The following is a 21,937-nucleotide window of genomic DNA, read 5'->3' as shown; positions in this document are numbered from 1 at the left end:
ATACATATTAAGGAACTCCTCCAGAGAATATTTGGCAAAACAACTGCTCCCCTTAATTTTGAGTAACAAGTCAGACTGGAACATGGTTCTCTGCACTGTCCACCTTTGCTGTAGCCTCATGGCTCCTGGAAAGTGACTGCATGGTTTCTGCAGATTTTCTCATACTTTAGGGTCTGAGTTTTATCCAGAGCAGAGAGCTGACTTTGTGTTAACAGGAGCAGCCATTTAAAAACAGGAAAGGGTGGAGAAGGCAATGGCACCCCACTCCAGTACTCTTGCCTGGAAAATCCCATGGATGGAGGAACCTGGTAGGCTGCAGTCCATGGGGTCGCTAGGAGTCGGACACGACTGAGTGACTTCACTTTCACTTTCCACTTTCATGCACTGGAGGAGGAAATGGCAACCCACTCCAGTGTTCTTGCCTGGAGAATCCCAGGGACGGGGGAGCCTGGTGGGCTGCCATCTATGGGGTTGCACAGAGTCGGACATGACTGAAGCGACTTAACAGCAACCTAGAAATGTATTAGAAACCCTTCCTGGAAAAGGCATGGAATTAGTGTATATCATGCTTGCTAAGTGCTTCCTAGGCTTTGTTTGGTAAGCCTTAAAAGTCACAAATCTCACATCATTATATCAAAAAATGAATATCTTTCTCTGTACTTTTGATGTGTATTTAATCATGGATCATACCGTGGATTATAAAAGGTTTTATTTCAACTATGTGTGAAATTAATACATGGTTATTAATAAAAGTGAATGGCTTTTAGTGAAAAAAATAAATAAATAAAAACAGGAGAGGGGTCTTGGCTTTTCCTAGAATCTGAGGGGCAAATATAAAATGTAGGAAATATTTTCCCTGAAAATTTAGGAAGTTTGCCTCTGATCATTCTCACTCAGGATGGACTCAGAAATCCTAATTGAAATCAACCTCTTCATCTAAGAAATATCAAGAAATTCAGCCTTGGAAAGCTTTGGCTGGGTTAATGTTTGGCATTAACAAACTAATGCCATGGCACCTGTGGACCTGTGTCCTACAGGTTCTGCTGAGCGAGAGGCCCACTAGCACCTGGCAGGCCCAGCATCTTGAACCACGTGCAGCTCCTTTGACGTCATGCCCTTTGGTGACTGTGACCCTTACACATGCCAATCTCTCCCCTGAAACACTCTCTCTCCTCTTGTCTATAAGCCAATTTTGATTCACCCTTCAAGATCCCCTCACACAACTAGACTCTAAGATTCTCAAGGTGAGGTGACAGGGAGGCCACATAGTGGCATGGCTACTCACACCACAGGGGTTCAAATTCCAACTCTAGCATTTACTAGCCTTGTCAAATCCCCTAATATCAGAGGTCTTCAGTCTCCTCACCTGAAAATAGGGATAATTACAGTCTATCATCCTTGGATGGTTGTGAGGATTAAATGAAATAACCAAAGGCAAGAGTTTAACATCATATAGAAAAGAGTCCATAAAGGTTAGCCATGATTACTAGTGCCTAGGAAGAATTCCAAATTTAATAACAATTCTGGTAAACTAGTAGACCAGAAAAAACTTCTACCCTGCTTGATGACAGAAGCAAAGGCCCACTGATGGGAGGGACAGGAGCTCAAAGGGGAGTGAGGCTGCTCAGCCAGCCAAGCCAGCATACTCACAATCACACAATTCTTGCCAACGTGAACGTAAGAGCCAATCTGAGCTGCGTTGACCACACAATCTTCCTCAATAAAGACGTGGTCCCCAATATGTAAAGGAAAAAATGCAACGCTATAGAAGAAAGAGAACAAAGAACAGTCAAGGTGATGTATTTCTGGTCAAGGTTTATAAAACTAAAGATCATAACTGCAACTCCATCTTGTCTTAATAAGACTGCCCCTAGCAAGGAAAGAATCCTCATGTTTGAGGAATTCTGCAACATTGAAGAAGATGCATGTGACTACTAAACCGAAATCAGAAATGTTAGACTACAGAAATGTGAAGCAAATAGCAAAAGAGCAAGGGCAAGACCTTCAAAGTTAGAAAAGCTAGCATCAAATAAAAACAAATGAATGTTTTGCTCATTCCAGCCTCCTCTGAAAATGCCCACAGATCACATTTTCATTAATCTTCTCTATAATGCTTCAGGGGACTGATGTAATGTTCATGGGATATAATTCCCAACATGCTGAAAATTTATATATTGTCTGGTTTTACTGCCTGACTCTATGCTAGGAACTGGGGAATACAATGGCGAGCAAAAGGGACTTGATCCTGCCCATGAGGAGATTACAATCAGGAGAAGAGAGATTAAATAAATGATTAAATAAGTAATAAGTTACAACTGTGATAAGGGCTACAGAGGAAAAATAACACATCATGAGGGCATGACAAAGAGAGTTTATTTAGACTGGAGGTTTGGTAAAAGCTTAATTGAAAATGACATTTAAGCCAAGACTTAAGGAGTTAGTAGGGTTTCTCTAGACTTGTGACATCATTCGCATTCTCCAGGACTCCTCAAATGTAACTGATAGTGGTCTGTGATCATACTTCCAAGAAATTTCAGTTCTTGGATGTAAAATATTGGGACTAGAACTAATACAAAGCACCTGGATACTCACTGGCTCTTTCCAGTCCTGTGTTCTATTTTGTCAGGAATATTTTATCAGAGATGATACCTGTCTTCCATACACCTATAACTTATTTAAATCTTCCTTAGTTTATTTGCATTTTTAGTCTAGACCCCTTGGGTAACAGTGGATTCCTTAATTTTATCATAGTCTATAGCAGGCTGTCAACTCTTCAATTTTAAACTGAAAACTCTTTACTCTTCTCTGGTTCTGGTATTGAGACATACAGGGGAGGAAATCGACATTCACCTTCTATGCATGTGTTGTATTTCTGTATTTCTCATGAGGACTACTTTTTTACTTTTTATTTTATATTGGAATATAGCCAATTAACAGTTTTCTGATAGTTTCAGGTGGACAACAAAGGGACTCTGCCATACACATACATGTATCCATTCTTTCCTTAAACTCCCCTCCCATCCAGGCTGCCACATGTGGACTATTCTTATTTATACATCCCTCCATTCACTGAAAAGACTGTTCATTTTCAGTCTTCTTCCTGGACCATATCCAGCCCAATAATGCCTTTATTAGGAGGTGGAGTCAACAATTCCAGCAGAGCATCAGTTACTGTATGAAATCATGAAAAGGTTTTCCGGCTCCCCCTCAAGCACCTTCTGAACTAATGAGCAAATGTTTTCATTCGAATTTCGTATGATATACAATGACTCCCTGCTCCAATTGTTGTATGTAATGAAATCCTGGAGTCCAGCATCACTACAAGAAATGCAGACGACTCCTGCATGATATACACCCGAGTATTACTGTCTGAATTAAGTGCCCTCTTCTGTTCCTCCCTAGCCATGCCCATACCCCAGGGCCAGCAGCACCCTAGCACACAGTGGCTATCCTGCTGCAGCGTTATATTCCATAGTAGCTGTTCAGTCAGTCATCTCTACCACAAGGTGGCGGTGATTGCTGTTGCTTTAACTGAGGTGTAGCTAATTTTATATAAGTTTCAGGCATACAACATAGTAGTTCACAATTTTAGAGGTTTATAAAATATTATCTATATTCCCTGTGCTGTATAATATATCCTTGTTGCTTATTTATTTTATATGCAGTAGTCTGTACTTAATCCCCATCCCCTATCTCACCCCTCACCCTCCCACTGGTAACCACTAGATTGTTCTATACACCTGTGAATCTCTCTTTTTTGTTACATTCACTTGTTTGTTTTATTTCTAACACTAGGTTTTGATACCTCATTTTATCCATATTTTATATGCCCAGATTATAACCTAGTGACTGGCGTAAGGAAAACACTCAATAAATGATTGTTGAATTATTGGATGGGAAGCAGATGGTGCCATGGGTAGGAGCCAGGAGGGCAAACAGAGAGGGAGGCAAAGAGAATACTCCATATCAAGCATAGCAGGCAGTCTTCCTGCTCTGCCCACAATTTTTCTTTGACAATCCTTATTCCCACTGAGAGATGAGTCAGCCTGACTTGACCATACCCTCTGGGTCAAAGCTGTTTGTAGACTAGGGGTGGGCACCTAACTGCAAACTAAGCCAATCAGATTCACTCTAACCAAGATTTTGTTAATAGGACAATTTAAAATCTCTGACTGGTATTTAGGCTGGAAGCCTAAATGAAGACATGATGTAATTAAAGGGCTGAGGCAGCAAAGTTGGCTCCAGGAGAAAAGTGGGAAGATACAGCAGGAAGAAAAAAGAGGGAAGAAGTACAGAGAGAAGGACAGATAAGAAACTGTCTCAGTGGCAGAGCAGCAGACAGACAGAATAGTGGTCTTGATTTTGGCAAGCTGTCCAGCTCCAGGTTCCAGTCCCTTGTGAAACCTGGCCCCCTTTTTCTACCCTGAAATTCCATCAAATACACCTGTGTCTGTTTAACCAGAAGCCCCCTCCACCCCGCCCCTGCTTCTGCCAGCTTACGTGGATTGTTTCTGGCAACTAACCACCAACTAGACTAAGACAACCGCCACCAATTGTGCTCATTGTGGTGTGTTCTCACTCAGTGTTCCAAAAAGTATAGACCCGCTCCTTCTCCCATGACTCCACACATGCATTTCACCACCAGAAGCAGCATCTTGCTCAAGACTGAAACAAATGATTAAATTACATACCCTTTGCTGAATTTCTTGAATGGTGGCCTTATGACACTCCGACTTTTTACAACACAATGACGTCCAACTCTTACATTTGCCAGATCGCCTCGGATAATACAGTCATTCATCACAATGGTCTATAAAACAAAGCAGCACATTTTTAAAATGTATTTTAATTGGAGGATAATCACTTTACCATAATGTGTCAATTTCTACTGTACAACAACGTGAATCAGCTGTAAGTACACATACGTTCCTTCCCTCTTGAGCCTCCCTGCCACGCTCACAATCGTACCTCTCTAGGTCATCACAGAGCACCAAGCTGAGCTCCCTGTGTTATAGAGCAGTTTCCCGCTAGCTAGCTATTTTACAGATCGTAGTGTGTATATGTCAATGCTACTCTTCCAATTTATCTCACCCTCTCCTTCCCCCATGTCTACAAACCTGTTCTCTACATCTGTGTCTCTATTCCTACCCTGCAAATAGACTCATCAGTACCATTTTTCTAAAGTCCGTATATATGCATTAATATATGCTACTTGTTTTTTTCTTTCTGACTTACTTCACTCTGTATGACAGAATCTAGGTTCATCCATCTCACTACAACTGACTCAATTTTGCTCCTTTTTATTGCTGAGTAATATTCCATTATATAAATATATACCACAACTTCTTTATCCATTCATCTGTTGATGGACATCCAGGTTGCTTCCATGTCCTGGCTATTGTAAACAGTGCTACAATGAAAACTGGGATACATGTGTCTTTTTGAATTATGGTTTTCTCAAGGTATATGCCCAAGTGGATTGCTGGGTCATATGACAGTTTTATTCCTAGCTTTTAAAGGAACTTCCATGTTGTTTTCCATAATGGCTGTATCATTTTATTTTCCCACCAACAGTGCAAGAGGGATTCCTTTTTCCCACATCCTTTCCAACATTTATTGTTTGTAGATTTTTGGATGATGGCCATTCTGACTGGTGTGAGGTGATACTTCAGTGTTGTTTTGATTTGCAGTTCTCTAATAATGAATGGTTTGCTTGGAGACAAACAGAGATCATTCTGTTGTTTTTGAGACTGCCTCCAAGTACTGCATTTCAGACTCTTTTGTTGACTATGAGGGGGTAATCCATTTCTTCTAAGGGATTCTTGCCCACAGTAGTAGATACAATGGTCATCTGAATTAAATTCACCAATTCCTATTCATTTTAGTTCAGTGATTCCTAAAATGTCAGTGTTCACTCGCTATCTCCCGCTTGACCAATTTATCTTGATTCATGGACCTAACATTCCAAGTTTCTATGCAATATTGTTCTTTACAGCACTGGACTTCACTTTCAGCACCAGGCCCATCCACATCTTAGCACTGTTTCCACTTTGGCCCAGCCCCTTCATTCTTTATAGAGCTGTTCCTCTGCTCTTCCCTAGTAGCACATTGGACATCTGCCAACCTGGGGAGCTCACCTTCTGGTGTCATATCTTTTTGCCTTTTCATTGTGTTTACATCCAGCATTACAGTAATCCAAGTCTATGCCCCAATCACTATGCCAAAGAAGCTGAAGTTGAACAGTTCTATGAAGATCTACATCTTCTAGAACTAACACCAAAATGATGTCCTGTTCATTATAGAGGACTGGAATGCAAAACTAGGAAACCAAGAGATACCTGGATTAACAGGCAAGTTTGGCTTTGTAATACAAAATGAAACAGGGCAACGGTTAACAGAGTTTTTCCAAGAGAAGGCACTGCTCATAGCAAACACCCTCTTCCAACAATACAAGAGACGACTCTACACATGGACATCACCAGATGATGGTCAGTACCAAAGTCAGACTGATTATATTCTTTGCAGCTGAAGTTGCAAGCCGGAGAAGCTCTGTACAGTCAGCAAAAATAAGACCTGGAGCTGACTGTGGCTCGGATCATCAGCTCCTTACTACAAAATTCAGGCTCAAGTTGAAGAAAATAGGGAAAACCACCAGGCCATTCAGGTATGACCTTTATCAAATTCCTTATGATTATACAGTGGAGGTGATGAATAGGTTCAAAGGATTAGATCTGGTAAACAGAGTACCTGAAGAACTATGGATGGAGGTTTGTAACACTGTACATGAGGTGGTGACCAAAACCATCCCCAAGAAAAAGAAATGCAAGAAGGCAAAGTGGTTGTCTGAGGAGGTCTTACAAATAGCTGAGAAAAGAAGAGAGGCAAAAGGCAAAGGAGAAAAGGAAAAATACACCCAACTGAAGGCAGAGTTCCAGAGAATAGCAAGGAGAGATGAGAAAGCTTTCTTAAGCAAACAGTGCAAAGAAATAGAGGAAAACAATAGAATGGGAAAGACTAGAGATTGCTTCAAGAAAACTGGAGATAACAATGGAACATTTCCTGGAAAGATGGGCACAATAAACAACAGAAATGGCAAAGACCTAACAAAAGCAGAAGAGATTAAGAACAGGGGGCAAGAATACACAGAAGAACTGTACAAAAAAGGCCTTAGTGACCTGGATAATCATGATAGTGTGGTCACTCACCTAGAGCCAAACATCCTGGAGTGTGAAGTCAAGTGGGCCTTAGGAAGCATTAACTACCAACAAAGCTAGTGGAGGTGATGGAATTCCAGTTGAGCTGTTTAAAATTCTAAAAGATGATGCTGTTCAAGTACTGCACTCAATATGTTAACAAATTTGGAAAATTCAGCAGTGGCCACAGGACTGGAAAAGGTCTGTTTTCATTCCAATCTCAAAGAAAGGCAAAGCCAAACAAAGTTCAAATTATCATACAATTGCATTCATTTTCACATGTCAGCAAGATTAGGCTCAAAATCCTTCAAGCTATGCTTCAGCAGTATGCGAACCGAGAACTTCGAGATGTACAAGCTGGATTTAGAAAACACAGAAGAACCAGAGATCAAATTTTCAACATCCGTGACTTATAGAAAAAGCAAGGGAATTCCAAAGAGCATCTACTTCTGCTTTATTGACTACACCAAAGCCTTTGACTATGTGGATCACAACAAACTCGAAAATTCTTCAAGAGATAGGAATACCAGACCACCTTACTTGCCTCCTGAGAAACCTGCATATAGGTCAAGAAGCAATAGTTTGCTGGGAGCCGGCATATTGCATATTGAGTGAGGATCTGTAATAGCTCAACTGGAATTCTATCACTGCCGGGAGCCAGCATGAGGCACTCCGCCCATGACAAAGGTCATGAGGAAGGAGGCTCGGCATACGCAAAGGCGGGATCGAGCCTCAGGAGTCCCCCTGGAAATTCTCGAGCATCTACCCCCAAAACCAGAGTCTGCCTACTTTCTGCTTTGTGCTTTCACCTACACCTCTGACTTTACAGGGGGCTGTCCCCCACTACCTCTCTCTGGAAAAAGAGTTAGCTTACAGCTCCAGTTAATAATTCTTGGATGTGACAGTGTTTCAACCTACAAACTCCTTTGGAAATCCTCTAGCCTGCCTGAATGGGTTTTTCCGGCCACATGTGATTGTTCAGAGCCTCCCAACTGTGAGAGGCAGGAGATGTTCTAAACTGCCTAAACACAGAGTCCTTTGAGTAGTTAAGAGATTGATTAGAAATTGTATTGGTGAAGGGTTTTTCACTTGTTGGGCCAATGTTTGCTGCTAAGTCTCCATACTCCTTACCTACTGTGTCCTTGGCAGTGTATTGATTGATATAATGGGTGTATAGAAATGTAAAATGCAGCTTTGTCCAATGCTTTTTGGAAGGCTGGCGCCTGACTTTGGAATAATCACCTTTAGAGAAAGATAAGTTTCTTAAAATGTTAACAGGCCTCCTGGCCAGAAGATGATGTCTATCACCTGAACTTTTGCATATGATAAGTTTACAGGAAAAAAGCCTGGCTTGCTGCATGACTCTACCCCTTCCCCCATTATCCTCTATGCATAACTTAGGGTATAAAAACTACTTTGGAAAATAAAGTGCGGGCCTTGTTCACTGAAACTTGGTCTCCCCATGTCACTCTCTCTCCCAAATTCCAGCTGAGTGTCCATCTGGAGCGCGGATGTCCTCTGCGACCATTTATTTGCCTGGGCTTCTAAGACCCACTCGAGAAGGTGTCTAAGGTGGGGCACCTTCCGCTATTCGAGAGGGCGCCTGCGGCCTCCGTGGTCAGAGCTAACCTGGTGTCACGGGTTATATTGATTTTCTGCGTAAACCAAGCCACTCAGCTTCTTTTCTCCACTGAATTTTCTTACTGAGCTATCCTTATTTCAGCCGCTTTTCTCCACTGAATTTCCTCACTGAGCTATCCTTATTCTATTACTCTTTATATCTTTGATGAATAAATAATTAAATAAGTCGCCGACGCCGTCCCCGCTTCGAATACCCTGGATCAGCCGGGGCTGGACCCCGGCAGGAGTTGGATCCGGACATGGAACAACAGACTGGTTCCAAAGTGGGAAAGGAGTACGTAAAGGCTGTATACTGTCACCCTGCTTATTTAACTTATATGCAGAGTACATCATGCGAAATGCCAGGCTGGATTACTCACAAGCTGGAATCAAGATTGCTGAGAGTTAAATTAGCAACCTCAGATATGCAGTTGATACCACTTTAATGGCAGAAAACAAAGAGAAACTAAAGCACCTCTTGATGAAGGTGAAAGAGGAGTGCAAAAGCTGGCTTAAAACTCAACATTTTAAAAAAGAAGATCATAGCATCCAGTCGCATCACTTCATGGCAAATAGATGGGGGGGGAAGTGGCTTGGGCTCCAAAATTACTGTGGACAGTGAAACTAAAAGACACTTGCTCCTTGGAAGAAAATCTATGACAAACTAGACAGCGTATTAAAAAGCAGAGACATCACTTTGCCGACAAGATCTGTATAGTCAAAGCTATGGTTTTTCCAGTAGTCATCTATGGATATGAGAGTTGGACCATAAAGAAGGCTGAGCACCAAAGAACTGATGTTTTTCAACTGTGATGTTGCAGAAGACTCTTGAGATTCAACTGGACAGCAAGAAGATCAAATCAGTCAATCCTAAAGGAAATAAATTCTGAGTATTTATTGGAAGGACTGATGCTGAAGCCCCAGTACTTTGGCCACTTGATGCGAACAGCAGACTCATTAGAAAAGACCTTGATGCTGGGAAGGATTGACAGCAAGAGGAGGAGGAGGCAACAGAGGATGAGATAGTTGGATGGCATCACTAACTCAATGGACATAAGTTCGAGCAAACTGAGGGAGAGAGTGATGGCCAAAGAAGCCTGTCATGCTACAGTTCATGGGGTTGCAAAGAACTGGATACAACTTGGTGACTGAACAACAATAACAACAATAATGAATGATGTTGAGCATCTTTCCTTCTGTTTGTTGGCCATCTGTGTGTCTTCTTTGCAGGAATGTCTGTTTAGGTCTTTCGCCCCATATTTTGATTGGGTTGTTTTTCTGATAGTGAGCTGCATGAGCTCGTTGTATATTTTGGAAATAAATCTTCTGTCAGTTGCTTTGGTTGCAATTATTTTCTCCCATTCTGAGGGTTGTCTTTTTATCTTGTTTACAGTTTCCTTTGCTGTGCAGAAGCTGTTAAGTTTAATTAGGTTTCATTTGCTTATTTTTGTGTTTATTTCCATTGCTCTAGGAGTGAGGGGTCAAAGAGGAAACAAAGCATATTTTACATAGCCTAAAACATAACAAAAGAGTAGGAAACAAGACACTGAGAGTTATGCTATACTCCACTGAATCACATGTTCTGTCAAAAGGGAAAACTTTTTAATGTGAAGAGAATTGCCTTCATAATGTTGACTGTTTTTCCAAGATGTTCACAGTACATCACAAGCTTTGCCCTTATAATTTCCATGAATAGGATTCAATGGACGGACAAACATTTGTTGAGAATACCTACAGCAGACCTGGTCTATGCACCTTCTCAGATGCACTCATTCCACCTGCCCTCCTGTCTTGGCTGTTTGCCCAGGGAGAATCACAGCTGCCCCCATCTTTGTCTAATCTCCTAAGACTACTCACTGCCTCCAGCTTCGTGTTCTCAGGGTGAATCCACTGACGTTCTTTTTCCTTTCCCAATTTCTGGACTCAGATTAAATGCTTCACTTCAGGATGTGACACATGGCTTCCCTAGACATTGCCAGGAGGGACTGAATAACATAATTAATTAAATATGGGGGGATTATTAATTTCCCCCAGAAATTGGGGGGAATTAATGCTCCATATTTGGTAAAGAGTAGGAGAAGGCAATGGCACCCCACTCCAGTACTTTTGCCTAGAAAATCCCATGGATGGAGGAGCCTGGTGGGCTGCAGTCCATGGGGTTGCGAAGAGTCGGACACGACTGAGCAACTTCACTTTCACTTTTCACTTTCATGCATTGGAGGAGGAAATGGCAACCCACTCCAGTGTTCTTGCCTGGAGAATCCCAGGGACGGGGGAGCCTGGTGGACTGCCATCTATGGGGTCGCACAGAGTCGGACACGACTGAAGCGACTTAGCAGCAGCAGGCATTCTTGAAGTGTCTGTTGAATAAATGAGGTTAAAAAGTGCATGAGAGGCTTCCCTGGTGGTCCAATGGTTAAGAATCCACCTTGAAGTACAAAGGACACTGGTTCATTCTCTGCTCCAGAAAGATCCCACATGCTGCAGAGCAACTAAGCCCATGTGATACAACTACTGAGCCAGCAGCACTCTAGAGTCCACAAGCCACAACTACTGAGCCCACACGCCTAGAGCCTGTGCTCCGCAACTGGAGAAGCCACTGAAATGAGAAGCCCACGTACCACAACCAGAAAGTGGTCCCCACTCATTACAACTAGCGAAAGCCCACGTCAGCAGTGAAGACTCACCACAACCAAAAAATAAAATAAATAAGTAAAAAATCTAAAAAGAGTGCATGTGGCTGGGGTTACAGCTGAGAAAGTAAGCAAGGACCAGATCATGAGGAATTATGTATGCTAATTATAGAAGTTTAGACTTCTTTTCCATAGAGGAAATAAGAAATCAATGAAAGATTTTAAGCAAAGGATTAACACAACTGAATCTTCATTTTAGAAATATTACTCAGGAAGCAGAGCCAACTCACTGGAAAAGACCCTGATGCTGGGAAAGACTGAAGGCAAAAGGAGAAGAGGGCAGGCGAGGATGAGATGGTTGGATAGCAGCACCGATTCAATGGACATAAACTTGGATGAACTCTGGGAGATGCTTAGGGATAGAGAGGCCTGGAGTGCTGCAGTCCATGGGGTCGCAAAGAGTTGGACGTGACTTAGCAACTGAACAACAACAACAAAATTATACTTGCAATTTGCTTCAAAATATTCCACTCCGAAACTGGTTTGAATTTGGCATGTGAGTATAGAGACGAAGGAAGAACGCCAGAACACCGCTAACTGTAGAAGCCGGCGAATAAACACATAGGGACTTATTTTGTGTTTTCTCTACTGTCCCAAAGTTCCAAATAACACTGCTCATCTATACAAAGTAATGAGGGAGTTCCTTGGTGGTAGTAGTTAGGATTCCAGGTTTTCATTGCTGTGGCCTATCCTAAAAGCCATACGGCGCAGCAAAAAAAAAAAAAGTTTAAAAATAACCAACTATTGGGTCAGCCAATAAGTTCATTTGGGTTTTCCCATAGGATGTAACAGAAGAACCCAAATGAACTTGTTGGCCAACCCAATACTAATCCCTGAATATATCCAATGACATGGATAAATCTCAAAAACATTATGCTGAGTGAAAGAAGCCTGACTCCCAAAATAGTACATGATTCCAATTATAGGAAACTCTAGAAAATGAAAAATTAACCTATATTAGTTTTACACAGGTTACCCAGGTGGCTTGACTGCAGAAAGGCAGAAGAATTAGAGTGATGGGGATATTTTGTATCATGACTGTGGTACTAGTTGCTGAGATGTCCACATCAGCCAAAACTCATCCAACTGCATATTTAAAATGGGTACATTTTATTGTACATAATATACCTAATTAAAAATTATTTTTATTATTCCATTATAAAATATTTAAAAGGAAAAAAAAGAGATTCTATATGACTTGGTCATTGTTCAGATGTTGGGCAAGAAAAAGAGAATCTAGGATGAGGTGAGCAATTCTGGGGATTTGATGATAAACTCAATTTTGAAATGTGGAGTTTGAGGGTCCTATGGGATGACCAACAGGCAGCTGTGAATAAAGGTCTGGGGCCCAAGATAGAAGGTCAGGGTACAGAGGTAGATGGAAACACCTCAAATATATGTGAATTTAGATAAATCACTGGCCAGAACACCAGGCTCTGAGAAGATACTAAAAAAGAAATGCACTCACACCTGAAAGAGCTAACCAATCTGACCTGCATATGTTCAGCCCATAAAACCCCTATCGGTAAAAAGAAACTTTCACATCTGCTGCTGATTGTAAAGTACTACAGTTCCTCTTGGTTTTTGCTTCTTTTTGGTCAAGCCTCACAGCTTGTGGGATACTAGTTCCCTGACCAGGCACTGAACCCTGGCCCCAGTAGTGAAAATGCTGAGTCCTGACCACTGGTCCCTTCTTCACGGATCACTGCCTTGTCATGGTCAAGGGGCTTGTGTAACCCAATGAAGCTATGAGCCATGCCATGTAGGGCCACCCAAGACAGCAGGGTCATAGTGGAGAGTTCGGACAAAATGTGATCCATTGGAGGGATGGCAAACCACTCCAGTATACCTGCCGTTTATACCTCATGAACTGTCTAAAAAGACAAAAAGATGTAACACTGAAAGATGAGTCCCCCACATTGGAAGGTGTCCAATTTGCTACTGGAAAAGACTGGAAGACAAGTACCAGAAATAATGAAGCCACTGGGCCAAAGCGGAAACAATGCTCAGTTGTGGATGTGTCTGGTGACGAAAGCAAAATCCAATGCTGCATAGGAACCTGGAACATTAGGCCTATGAATCAAGGTAAACTGGACATGGTCAGGCAGGAGATGATAAGAACAAACATAGACATCTTAGGAATCAGTGAACTAAAATGGACTGGAAAGGGCGAATTTAATTCAGATGACCATTATATCTACTACTGTGGACAAGAATCCCTTAGAAAAAATGGAGTAGCCTTCATAATCAACAAAAGAGTCAAAAATGCAGTACTTGGGTGCAACCTCAAAAATGACAGAATGATCTTGGTTCATTTCCAAGGCAAGTCATTCAACAGTAATTCAAATCTATGCCCCTACCACCAATGCCGAAGAATCGTAAATTAATCAGTTCTATGAAGACCTCCTAAAACTAACATCAAGTAAAAGATGTTCTATTCATCAATGGGGATTGGGACACAAAAGTAGGAAGTCAAGAGATACCCAGAGTAACAGGCAAATTTGGCTTTGGAATACAGAATGAAGCAGGGCAAAGGCTAACTGAATTCTACTAAGAGAATGCACTGGTTACAGGAAGCAGCCTTATCCAACAATACAAGAGATGACATTACACATGGATATCACCAAATAGTCAATACCAAAATCAAACTGATTACGTTTTTTTTTGTAGCCAAAGAGGGAGAAGCTATATAAAGTCAGCAAAAACAAGACCTAGAGCTGACTGTGGCTCAGATCATCAGCTTCTCACAGCAAAATTCAGGCTTAAACTAAAGAGAGTGTGGAAAACCACTAGGCCAGCCAGGTACGACTTAAATCAAATCCCCAATGAATATGCAGTGGAAGTGACAAACAGATTCAAGGGATTAGATCTAGGAAACAGTGTGCCTGAAGGACTATGGACAAAGTTCGTAATACTGCACAGGAGGCAGTGAACAAAACCATCCCAAAGGAAAAAAAGGCAAGAAGGCAAAGAGGTTATCTGAGGAGGCTTTACAAATAGCTGAAGAAAGAAGTGAAAAGCAAGGGAGAAAGGGAAACGTACATCCAATTAAACACAGAGTTCCAAAGAATAACAAGGAGAGACAAGAAGGCCTTCTTCAATGAACAGTGCATAAAAATAAGAGGAAAACAACTGAAGGGGAAAGACTAGTGATCTCCTCAGGAAAATCAGAAATATCAAGGGACTATTTTGCCCAAAGACAGGCACAATAAAGGACAGAAATGGTAGAGACCTAGTAGATGCTGAAGAGATCAAGAGCAGATGGAAAGAATACATGGAAGAACTGTACAAAAAAGATCTTAATGAACCTGATAACTACGACGATGTGCTCAGTCACCCAGAGCCAAATATTCTCGAGTGTGAAGTCAAGCGGGCTTTAGGAAGCACTGCTGTTAATAAAGCTGTGGATGCGATGGAATTCCAGTAGAGCTATTCAAAACCCTAAAGGATGATGATACCAAAGTGTTGCACTCAGTTCAGTTCAGTCGCTCAGTCATGTCTGACTCTTTGAGACCCCATGAACCGCAGCACGCCAGGCCTCCTTGTCCATCACCAACTCCCGGAGTCCACCCAAACCCATGTCCATGGAGTCAGTGATGCCATCCAGCCATCTCATTCTCTGTCGTCCCCTTCTCCTCCTGCCTTCAATCCTTCCCAGCATCAGGGTCTTTTCAAATGAGTCGGCTCTGCATCAGGTGGCCAAAGTATTGGAGTTTCAGCTTCAGCATCAGTCCTTCCAATGAACACCCAAGACTGATCTCCTTTAGGATGGACTGGTTGGATCTCCTTGCAGTCCAAGGGACTCTCAAGAGTCTTCTCCAACACTACAGTTCAAAAGCATCAATTCTTCGGCATTCAGCTTTCTTTATAGTTCAACTCTCATATCCATACATGACCACTGGAAAAAGCATAGCCTTGAGTAGACGGACCTTTGTTGACAAAGTAATGTCTCTGCTTTTCAATATGCCGTCTAGGTTGGTCATAACTTTCCTTCCAAGTGTTGCACTCAATACGTCAGCAAATCTGGAAGACCCAGCAATGGCCACAGGACTGGAAAAGGTCAATCCTCATCCCAATTCCCAAGAAAGGTAGTACTAAAGAATGTTCTAACCATCGGACAATTGCACCCATCTCCCACGATAGTAAGGTCATACTTAAAACTGTGCCTGCTAGGCTTCAGCATCATGTGAACCAAGAACTTCCAGATGTTCAAACTGGGTTTAGAAAAGGCAGAGGAACCAGAGACCAAGTTGCCAACATTCACTGGATCATTGAGAAAGCAAGGGAATTCCAGAAAAACATCTACCTCTGTTTCATTAACTATGCTAAAGCCTTTAACTGTGCAGATCATAACAAACTGTGGAAAGCATGGGAATACCAGACCATCTGATTAGTCTCATGAAAAACCTGTATGCAGATCAAGAAGCAACAATTAGAACCCAATAAGGAACAAGTGATTGGTTCAGGATTGAGAAATAAGTACGACAGGGCTGTCTGCTGTCACCCTGTTTCCTTAACCTATACGCTGAACACATCATGAGAAATACTGGGTTGGATGAGTAACAAGCTAGAAATAAGACTGCTGAGAGAAATATCAACAACCTCAGACGTGTGGATGATACTAGTCTAATGGCAGAAAGTGAAGAGGCTAAAGAACCTCTTGATGAGCGTGAAGGAGGAAAGTGAAAGAGCTGGCTTAAAGCTAAATATTAAAAAAAACTAAGACCATGGCATCTGGCCCCATTACTGCCTGACAAATAGAAGGTGAAAAGGTGAAAGTAGTGACAGATTTCCTCTTCTTGGGCTCCCAAATCACTGAGGATGGTGACTGAAATCAGAAGACGACCGCTTGTCAGCAGGAAAGCTATGACAAACCTAGACAGTGTGTTGAAAAGCAGAGACATTACTCTGCTGACAAAGGTCCATATAGTCGAGGCTATGGTCTTTTGCAGTGGTCACCTATGGATGTGACAGCTGGACAGTAAAGAAGGCAGAGCACCAAAGAATTGATGTCTTTGAACTGTGGTTCTGGAGAAGACTCCTGAGAGTCCCTTGGATAGCAAGGAGACCAAACCGGTCAATCTTAAGGGAAATCAACCCTAAATACTCATGGGAAGGACTGATGCCGAAGCTAAAGCTCCAGTATTTTGGCCACCTGATGTGAACAGCTGACTCACTGGAAAAGTCCCTGACGCTGGGAAAGATTGAGGGCAGGAGAAGAGGGTGTTAGAGGATGAGATGGCTGGATGGCATCACTGATGCAATGATCATGAACTTGGGCAAACTTCAGGAGATGGTGAGGGACGGGGATCTGGCGTGCTACAGTCCATGGGGTCGCAAAGAGTCAAACACAATGGGGCGACTGAACAACCACCACCACCATCACTCGTCTCCTAGGGAATTCCTCTCTTGGTTTTAAAAGCTATCTTCTTTAAAAAAAAAAAAAAGCTCTCTTCTTCAACCTTAGAGAGATGTCTATTTCTAGTACATAATTCTTTCATCTAAGATTTTTAATTTACTTCAATCATTGTTTTCTGCTTATGTTTCCATCTACAATCAGAGAAAATGACTTCTTTTTCTTTTAGAAGAAAACAGAATATCAAGAGTTCTGAGTATCTGGTAATGGCTGTTATTGTTTCATTGTGTTTTAAATAAAGACAACAGTCTTAATTTGGAAATAAAGAAAATCCATATAAGTCCCTCAGTCAGCCTAAATTACATTCACACTGAAGAAGCAAATACAAAAAAACATAAGAAGGAAATGATATCACAGATGGTCAAAGAGATTGAGCAAGAGGAATTCAAATTCTGGTTCCTATCTCAGAAGAATGGAGCTAAAGAGAAGTCAGATGAAAAACAGGGGCAACAGGGTGTTAAAATGAAAGGAAGTGCCTTAAAAGACCTTCAAGGGAGGAAAACAGTGCTAAAGCAGAGTTCACTGAACTCAACAAGGACAAGGCAGAGGTGGCAAGCTGGAGATCTAAGGTTGCATCTAGAAACCATTTTGTTTACCCCTTCAGTCACTTTTATCATTTAAGTTAGAGGCTATTTAAATAGTAGGGTATTTTACATTTTTTTTTAAAATCCAGACTTCCAGTGTGGGACAGTTAGAAGCTCTGGAAGTATATGTCTGCATTCCCATGTGGCAACAACAATCCACTTGAGCTTAGCTAGGTCCTGCATTCTCCAATTCACCAGGCCCCACCGCTCTCTCTGGTTTATACTAGTCCTCTTTACTCATACAAACCCTGTTTCTCCCTGCAGGCACTGGGACACCTGATATAAGGGCTTAGGAAAACAGAAATGTCAAAGTTCTGAAAGGGACAGGGGCTGGGGAAAAACAAAACAAAACAGATTGTTCATAATAACAAAATGCTGGAAACAAAATAACTATCCACCCATAGAAGAGGGGATAAATGGAATTGTACACAACAGTGAAAATGCATAAATCACAATGAATCTTAGAAACAGGAGTTGAGAACAATGTTACTTAGTAAGTGTAATGTATGTCTCCTATTGTTATCATTACAATAATTGAGTGTAATAATAGTAAGTCACAGAAAACCAAGTACAGCTGAACAAAATATATTATTTAGAAATACATATGTACATGGTGGGGCTTCCCAGGTGGTGCTAGTAGTAAAGAACCCAGCTGCCAATGCAGGAGACATAAGAGACGCAGGTTTGATCCCTGGGTCAGGAAGATCCCATGGAGGGATCACTCCAGCATTCTTGCCTGGAGAATCCCATGGACAGAGGAGCCAGGTGTGCTACAGGCCATAGTGTCACAAAGAGTTGGACACGACTAAAGTGACTTAGCACACATGCATGCATGTATATGGCAAAAAAAAAGTTTTTGAAAAATAAAGAATTTATAAGACAAAAAATTCAGAATAGCGCTATCCTCTTGGAAGGAGGAAAGAAATAAGAGAGAAACTTCAGGTTGTACTGTATTATTATGCATTGATTATGTTCCAGTTATTCAGCTGGGTGGTGGGTTCATGATGTTGATGCAATTTTTATGCTTCATAACATATATATCACACATCAGTCTCCTGTGTGCACCAAATATTGCCAAATAAAACACCTTTCACAAAAGAAATAGAAGATCCAAGATAACCAAAACAATCTTGAAAGGAAGACTCATCTTTCCTGATTATAAAATTTTCTACAAGGCTACAGTAATGATTAAGTACAGATGATTTTCTGTAAGGATGACTAGACCATTCAATGGGGAAAGAACAATCTCTTCAACAAATGGTGCTGGGACAAGTAAATTTCCACACACTAAGAATTAATTAAATAGGATCCAATTTCACATTATATGCAAAAATTAATTAAGTTTAATTCAAACAAAAAATTAGCTTATAATGAATCGAGACCATTTCAATAAAAGTGTTAAAATCACAAACTCTTAGAAGAAATCACAGGAGTAAATCTTCATGATCTTGGGTTTGGTAAGGATTTTTAGATATATGACATCAGAAACTTAAGCAACAAAAGAAAAAAATAGATAAACTGGGCTTCATCAAAATGAAAAACTCTTGTGCATCAAAGAACATTATCAAGAAAGTAAAGACAATCTACAGAATGGTAGAAAATATTTGCAATCATAGATCTGACAAAGATTTAATATGGAGAACATATAAAAAAATACAACTTAACAACAAAAAGGCAACACAGTTTTAAAATGGTCAAAGGACTGAATAGACTTTTGCCCTCAGATGTGCAAATGACCAATCAGATAAAAGATGCACATCATCAGTAGACATTAGGGAAATGCAAATCACACTACTGTATATAAAAGATAACTAATAAGAACATACTCTATAGCCCAGGGAACTCTATTCAGTGCTCTGTAATGACCTATACAGGAATGGAGTCTAGAAGAAAATGGATATATGTATACGTATGGCTGATTCACTTTGATGTACAGCATAAATTAATACAACATTGTAAATCAACGATACACCAATAAAAAATGAATTAAAAAAAAACACAATGAAATACCTTTCATACTCAAATCCAAGAAAGAGAGAAAATAACATGTTTGTGAGGATATGGAGAAATTGGTACTCTCTTGCATTGCCATGGGATTGTAAAATGGTGCAACTTGACAGTTCTTCAGAAAGCTAAAAAATGGAACTACCATATGACCCAGCCACCTCACCTCTAGGTATAGACAAAAATAATTGAAAACAGCAACTCAAATAGATCTTTGCATGCCAATGTTCATGGCAGCATTACTCACAAAAGCAGGATGGTAGAAACAATCCAAACGTTCATCAACAGATGAATAGATAAAATGTACATAGACACAATGGAATATTATTCAGTCATCAAAAGAATAAAATTCTTATACATGCTAAAACATGGATGCATCTTTAAAATATAGTACTAAGTGCGATAAGCCAGCCCAAAGAATGACAAGTATTATATAATTCCACTTAAATGACATATCTAGAATAGGCACATTCATAGAGACAGAAAGTGGATTGAGGTTACCAGGGCCTGGGAGAAGGGAATAGGAGCTGTTCCTTACAGAGTTTTTGTTTGGTGATGAAAAAATTCTAGAAATAGATCGAGTGGTGATGACTGCAGAACACTGTGACTGTAATCAATGTCAATGAATTGTATACTTAAAACGCCACATACTTGCTAATGAGTCAGATGGAGTGAATTCAATTTTCTAATTTGGTGCAGAAACAGTGCATCTATAATTATTAATTATATTTAACTACTAAACTATATTTCCATTAAATCTCCTGGTATAGAGACAGTAATAGAGACAGTAATTGTGTCTTTACTGAAAATATCTGTGATCTTTTGACTACAATGAAATTATTTTACCTCTAGAAGTTAAAGATTTAATATTTCAAGGCAAATTGAGTGTTCCTAACAGCAGGAAGAAACTATGGACTTCAGTTTTTGTCAAGCTCAAATATACCTTGATATTTTCTCTGGTTCTTAAGTGTTCTAAGCCTTTCACATTCCATTTTTCAAAAGGATTTCATATTTCAGTTATCTTTCCTAATTCTCACATTAAGAGTTTTGATTAATAATGAACCATTAATTAGTAAATGGATAATTATATCAGTATCACTTTAGTTTTTACACTAAAATTTATGTTTTGTGTCCTGTAACGTAGAACACACAATACTATATAATAATTTCAGTTCTGGGTGCCATTGTATTTTGTTCCTGGAATAACAGGAAAAAGGCTTTCTGCTGCCTCCCTTTATTGAATCTTTTTTTGTATCCAATAAATCCAAGTTGGAGAATTCTTTTTAAAACAGAATTTTAGAATGTACATCAATAAATAGGAGACATGGCAACATTTCATCTGCCTTGCTGATTTGATAATGAGTGGAAAGAAAGCAGAAATATGCACCTTGGGGCTGACTCTGTCCCTTACCTTGCCATTAAGAACAATGTTCTGACTTCCACACAATACAGACTGGCGACTAACTTTGTTCCCAGATGCCTGAAAGAAAACAGAGGTGAGCAAAATCAGTGGATTCTAGGCTACAAATTTCCACCAAGAAAGCTCATATTGCAGAGAACAGGACTTGAGATGGGTGAGGTCTGCAATGGAATGAGTCCAGAATATCAAAAATGCAAGATGAATCAGGAAACTAGGGATTCAAGGAACAGATCCAGAAGTTGTATGTGCTACATACATAGGCTAGCAGCAGCAGACATGAATTTAGTCTCATTTCTATACTTCAGTTTTACAGATCTAAAACCAGGATAATGACTTTACCAATATCAGAGTTGTGAGATTTCAATGAAAAAATAAGAGTAATGCTGATTGAGCACTAAACCCGTTTCGAGCAATTTACATACATCATGTATTGACTATTAAAAACGAATAACAGTCCTCAGCACACAGTAATAAATCACCACACATTAGTTTAACCAAAAAAAATTAAAAAAAAATTTTTTTTTTTTACAAGGCCTGAAGCCCAGAGCTGTAATCAATATCAGAATGAATGAGACTTGTCCTGCTTTCTGGAAGGCATTTTATCTCTACGAGGAAATCAGGAATAGATTAAAAAAAAAAAAGCCTAAACTGGCCATGCAAGGAATAAATAACAAAACCAGACTATACAGGAACTCTCATTAGGTAATCTCGAACTAACGCCGAAAGGACCAGGGGTAGGGCAGAGACAGGACGGAGGCCTCAGAGAACGCAGGCTTGGAGAGGGGAGGGCAGATGTCTGGACACGCGCACCGTTTCGATGTACTCGGACTTATTGTAGAGCAGCTCGCCCAACTCCATGACCACCAACTCCTAGGCGCGGCTCTGGCTCCTGTCAAAGTCCGTCCGCCCGTCTTTCTGACTGGAACTCAGGCAACTTCCGGCGGCTCCACCACTTCCGCTCTGGGAGGCCGGGGTTATCATCCATAGTTCGGTTCTCCGCTAGGCGG

At 40.7% G+C, this 21,937-nt stretch overlaps 1 protein-coding gene across 2 annotated transcripts in view; it reads right to left on the bottom strand.

Moving 5' to 3' along the window:
• DCTN5 (dynactin subunit 5) overlaps positions 1-21,935 on the bottom strand; it is a 30,633-nt gene extending 8,698 nt beyond the window's left edge. Inside the window, exons 1-4 of one of the 2 annotated variants that reach the window (XM_055562774.1) lie at positions 21,741-21,935; positions 20,922-20,990; positions 4,692-4,810; positions 1,651-1,762 (exon numbers count right to left, since the gene is read on the bottom strand). In XM_055562774.1, coding sequence (XP_055418749.1) covers positions 1,651-1,762; positions 4,692-4,810; positions 20,922-20,990; positions 21,741-21,788 — 348 coding nt within the window. In that variant the 5' untranslated portion in view covers positions 21,789-21,935. The remainder of the gene's footprint in view (positions 1-1,650; positions 1,763-4,691; positions 4,811-20,921; positions 20,991-21,740) is intronic. The other variant, XM_055562773.1, reaches the window with a different exon arrangement.
• Positions 21,936-21,937: the final 2 nt, after the last annotated feature.

Source organism: Bubalus kerabau, chromosome 23 (genome assembly GCF_029407905.1).
Source record: "Bubalus kerabau isolate K-KA32 ecotype Philippines breed swamp buffalo chromosome 23, PCC_UOA_SB_1v2, whole genome shotgun sequence".
NCBI lineage: Eukaryota > Metazoa > Chordata > Mammalia > Artiodactyla > Bovidae > Bubalus > Bubalus kerabau.
The sequence above is the reverse complement of the archived record's forward strand: the minus strand, read 5'-3'. Positions and strand labels throughout refer to the sequence as shown.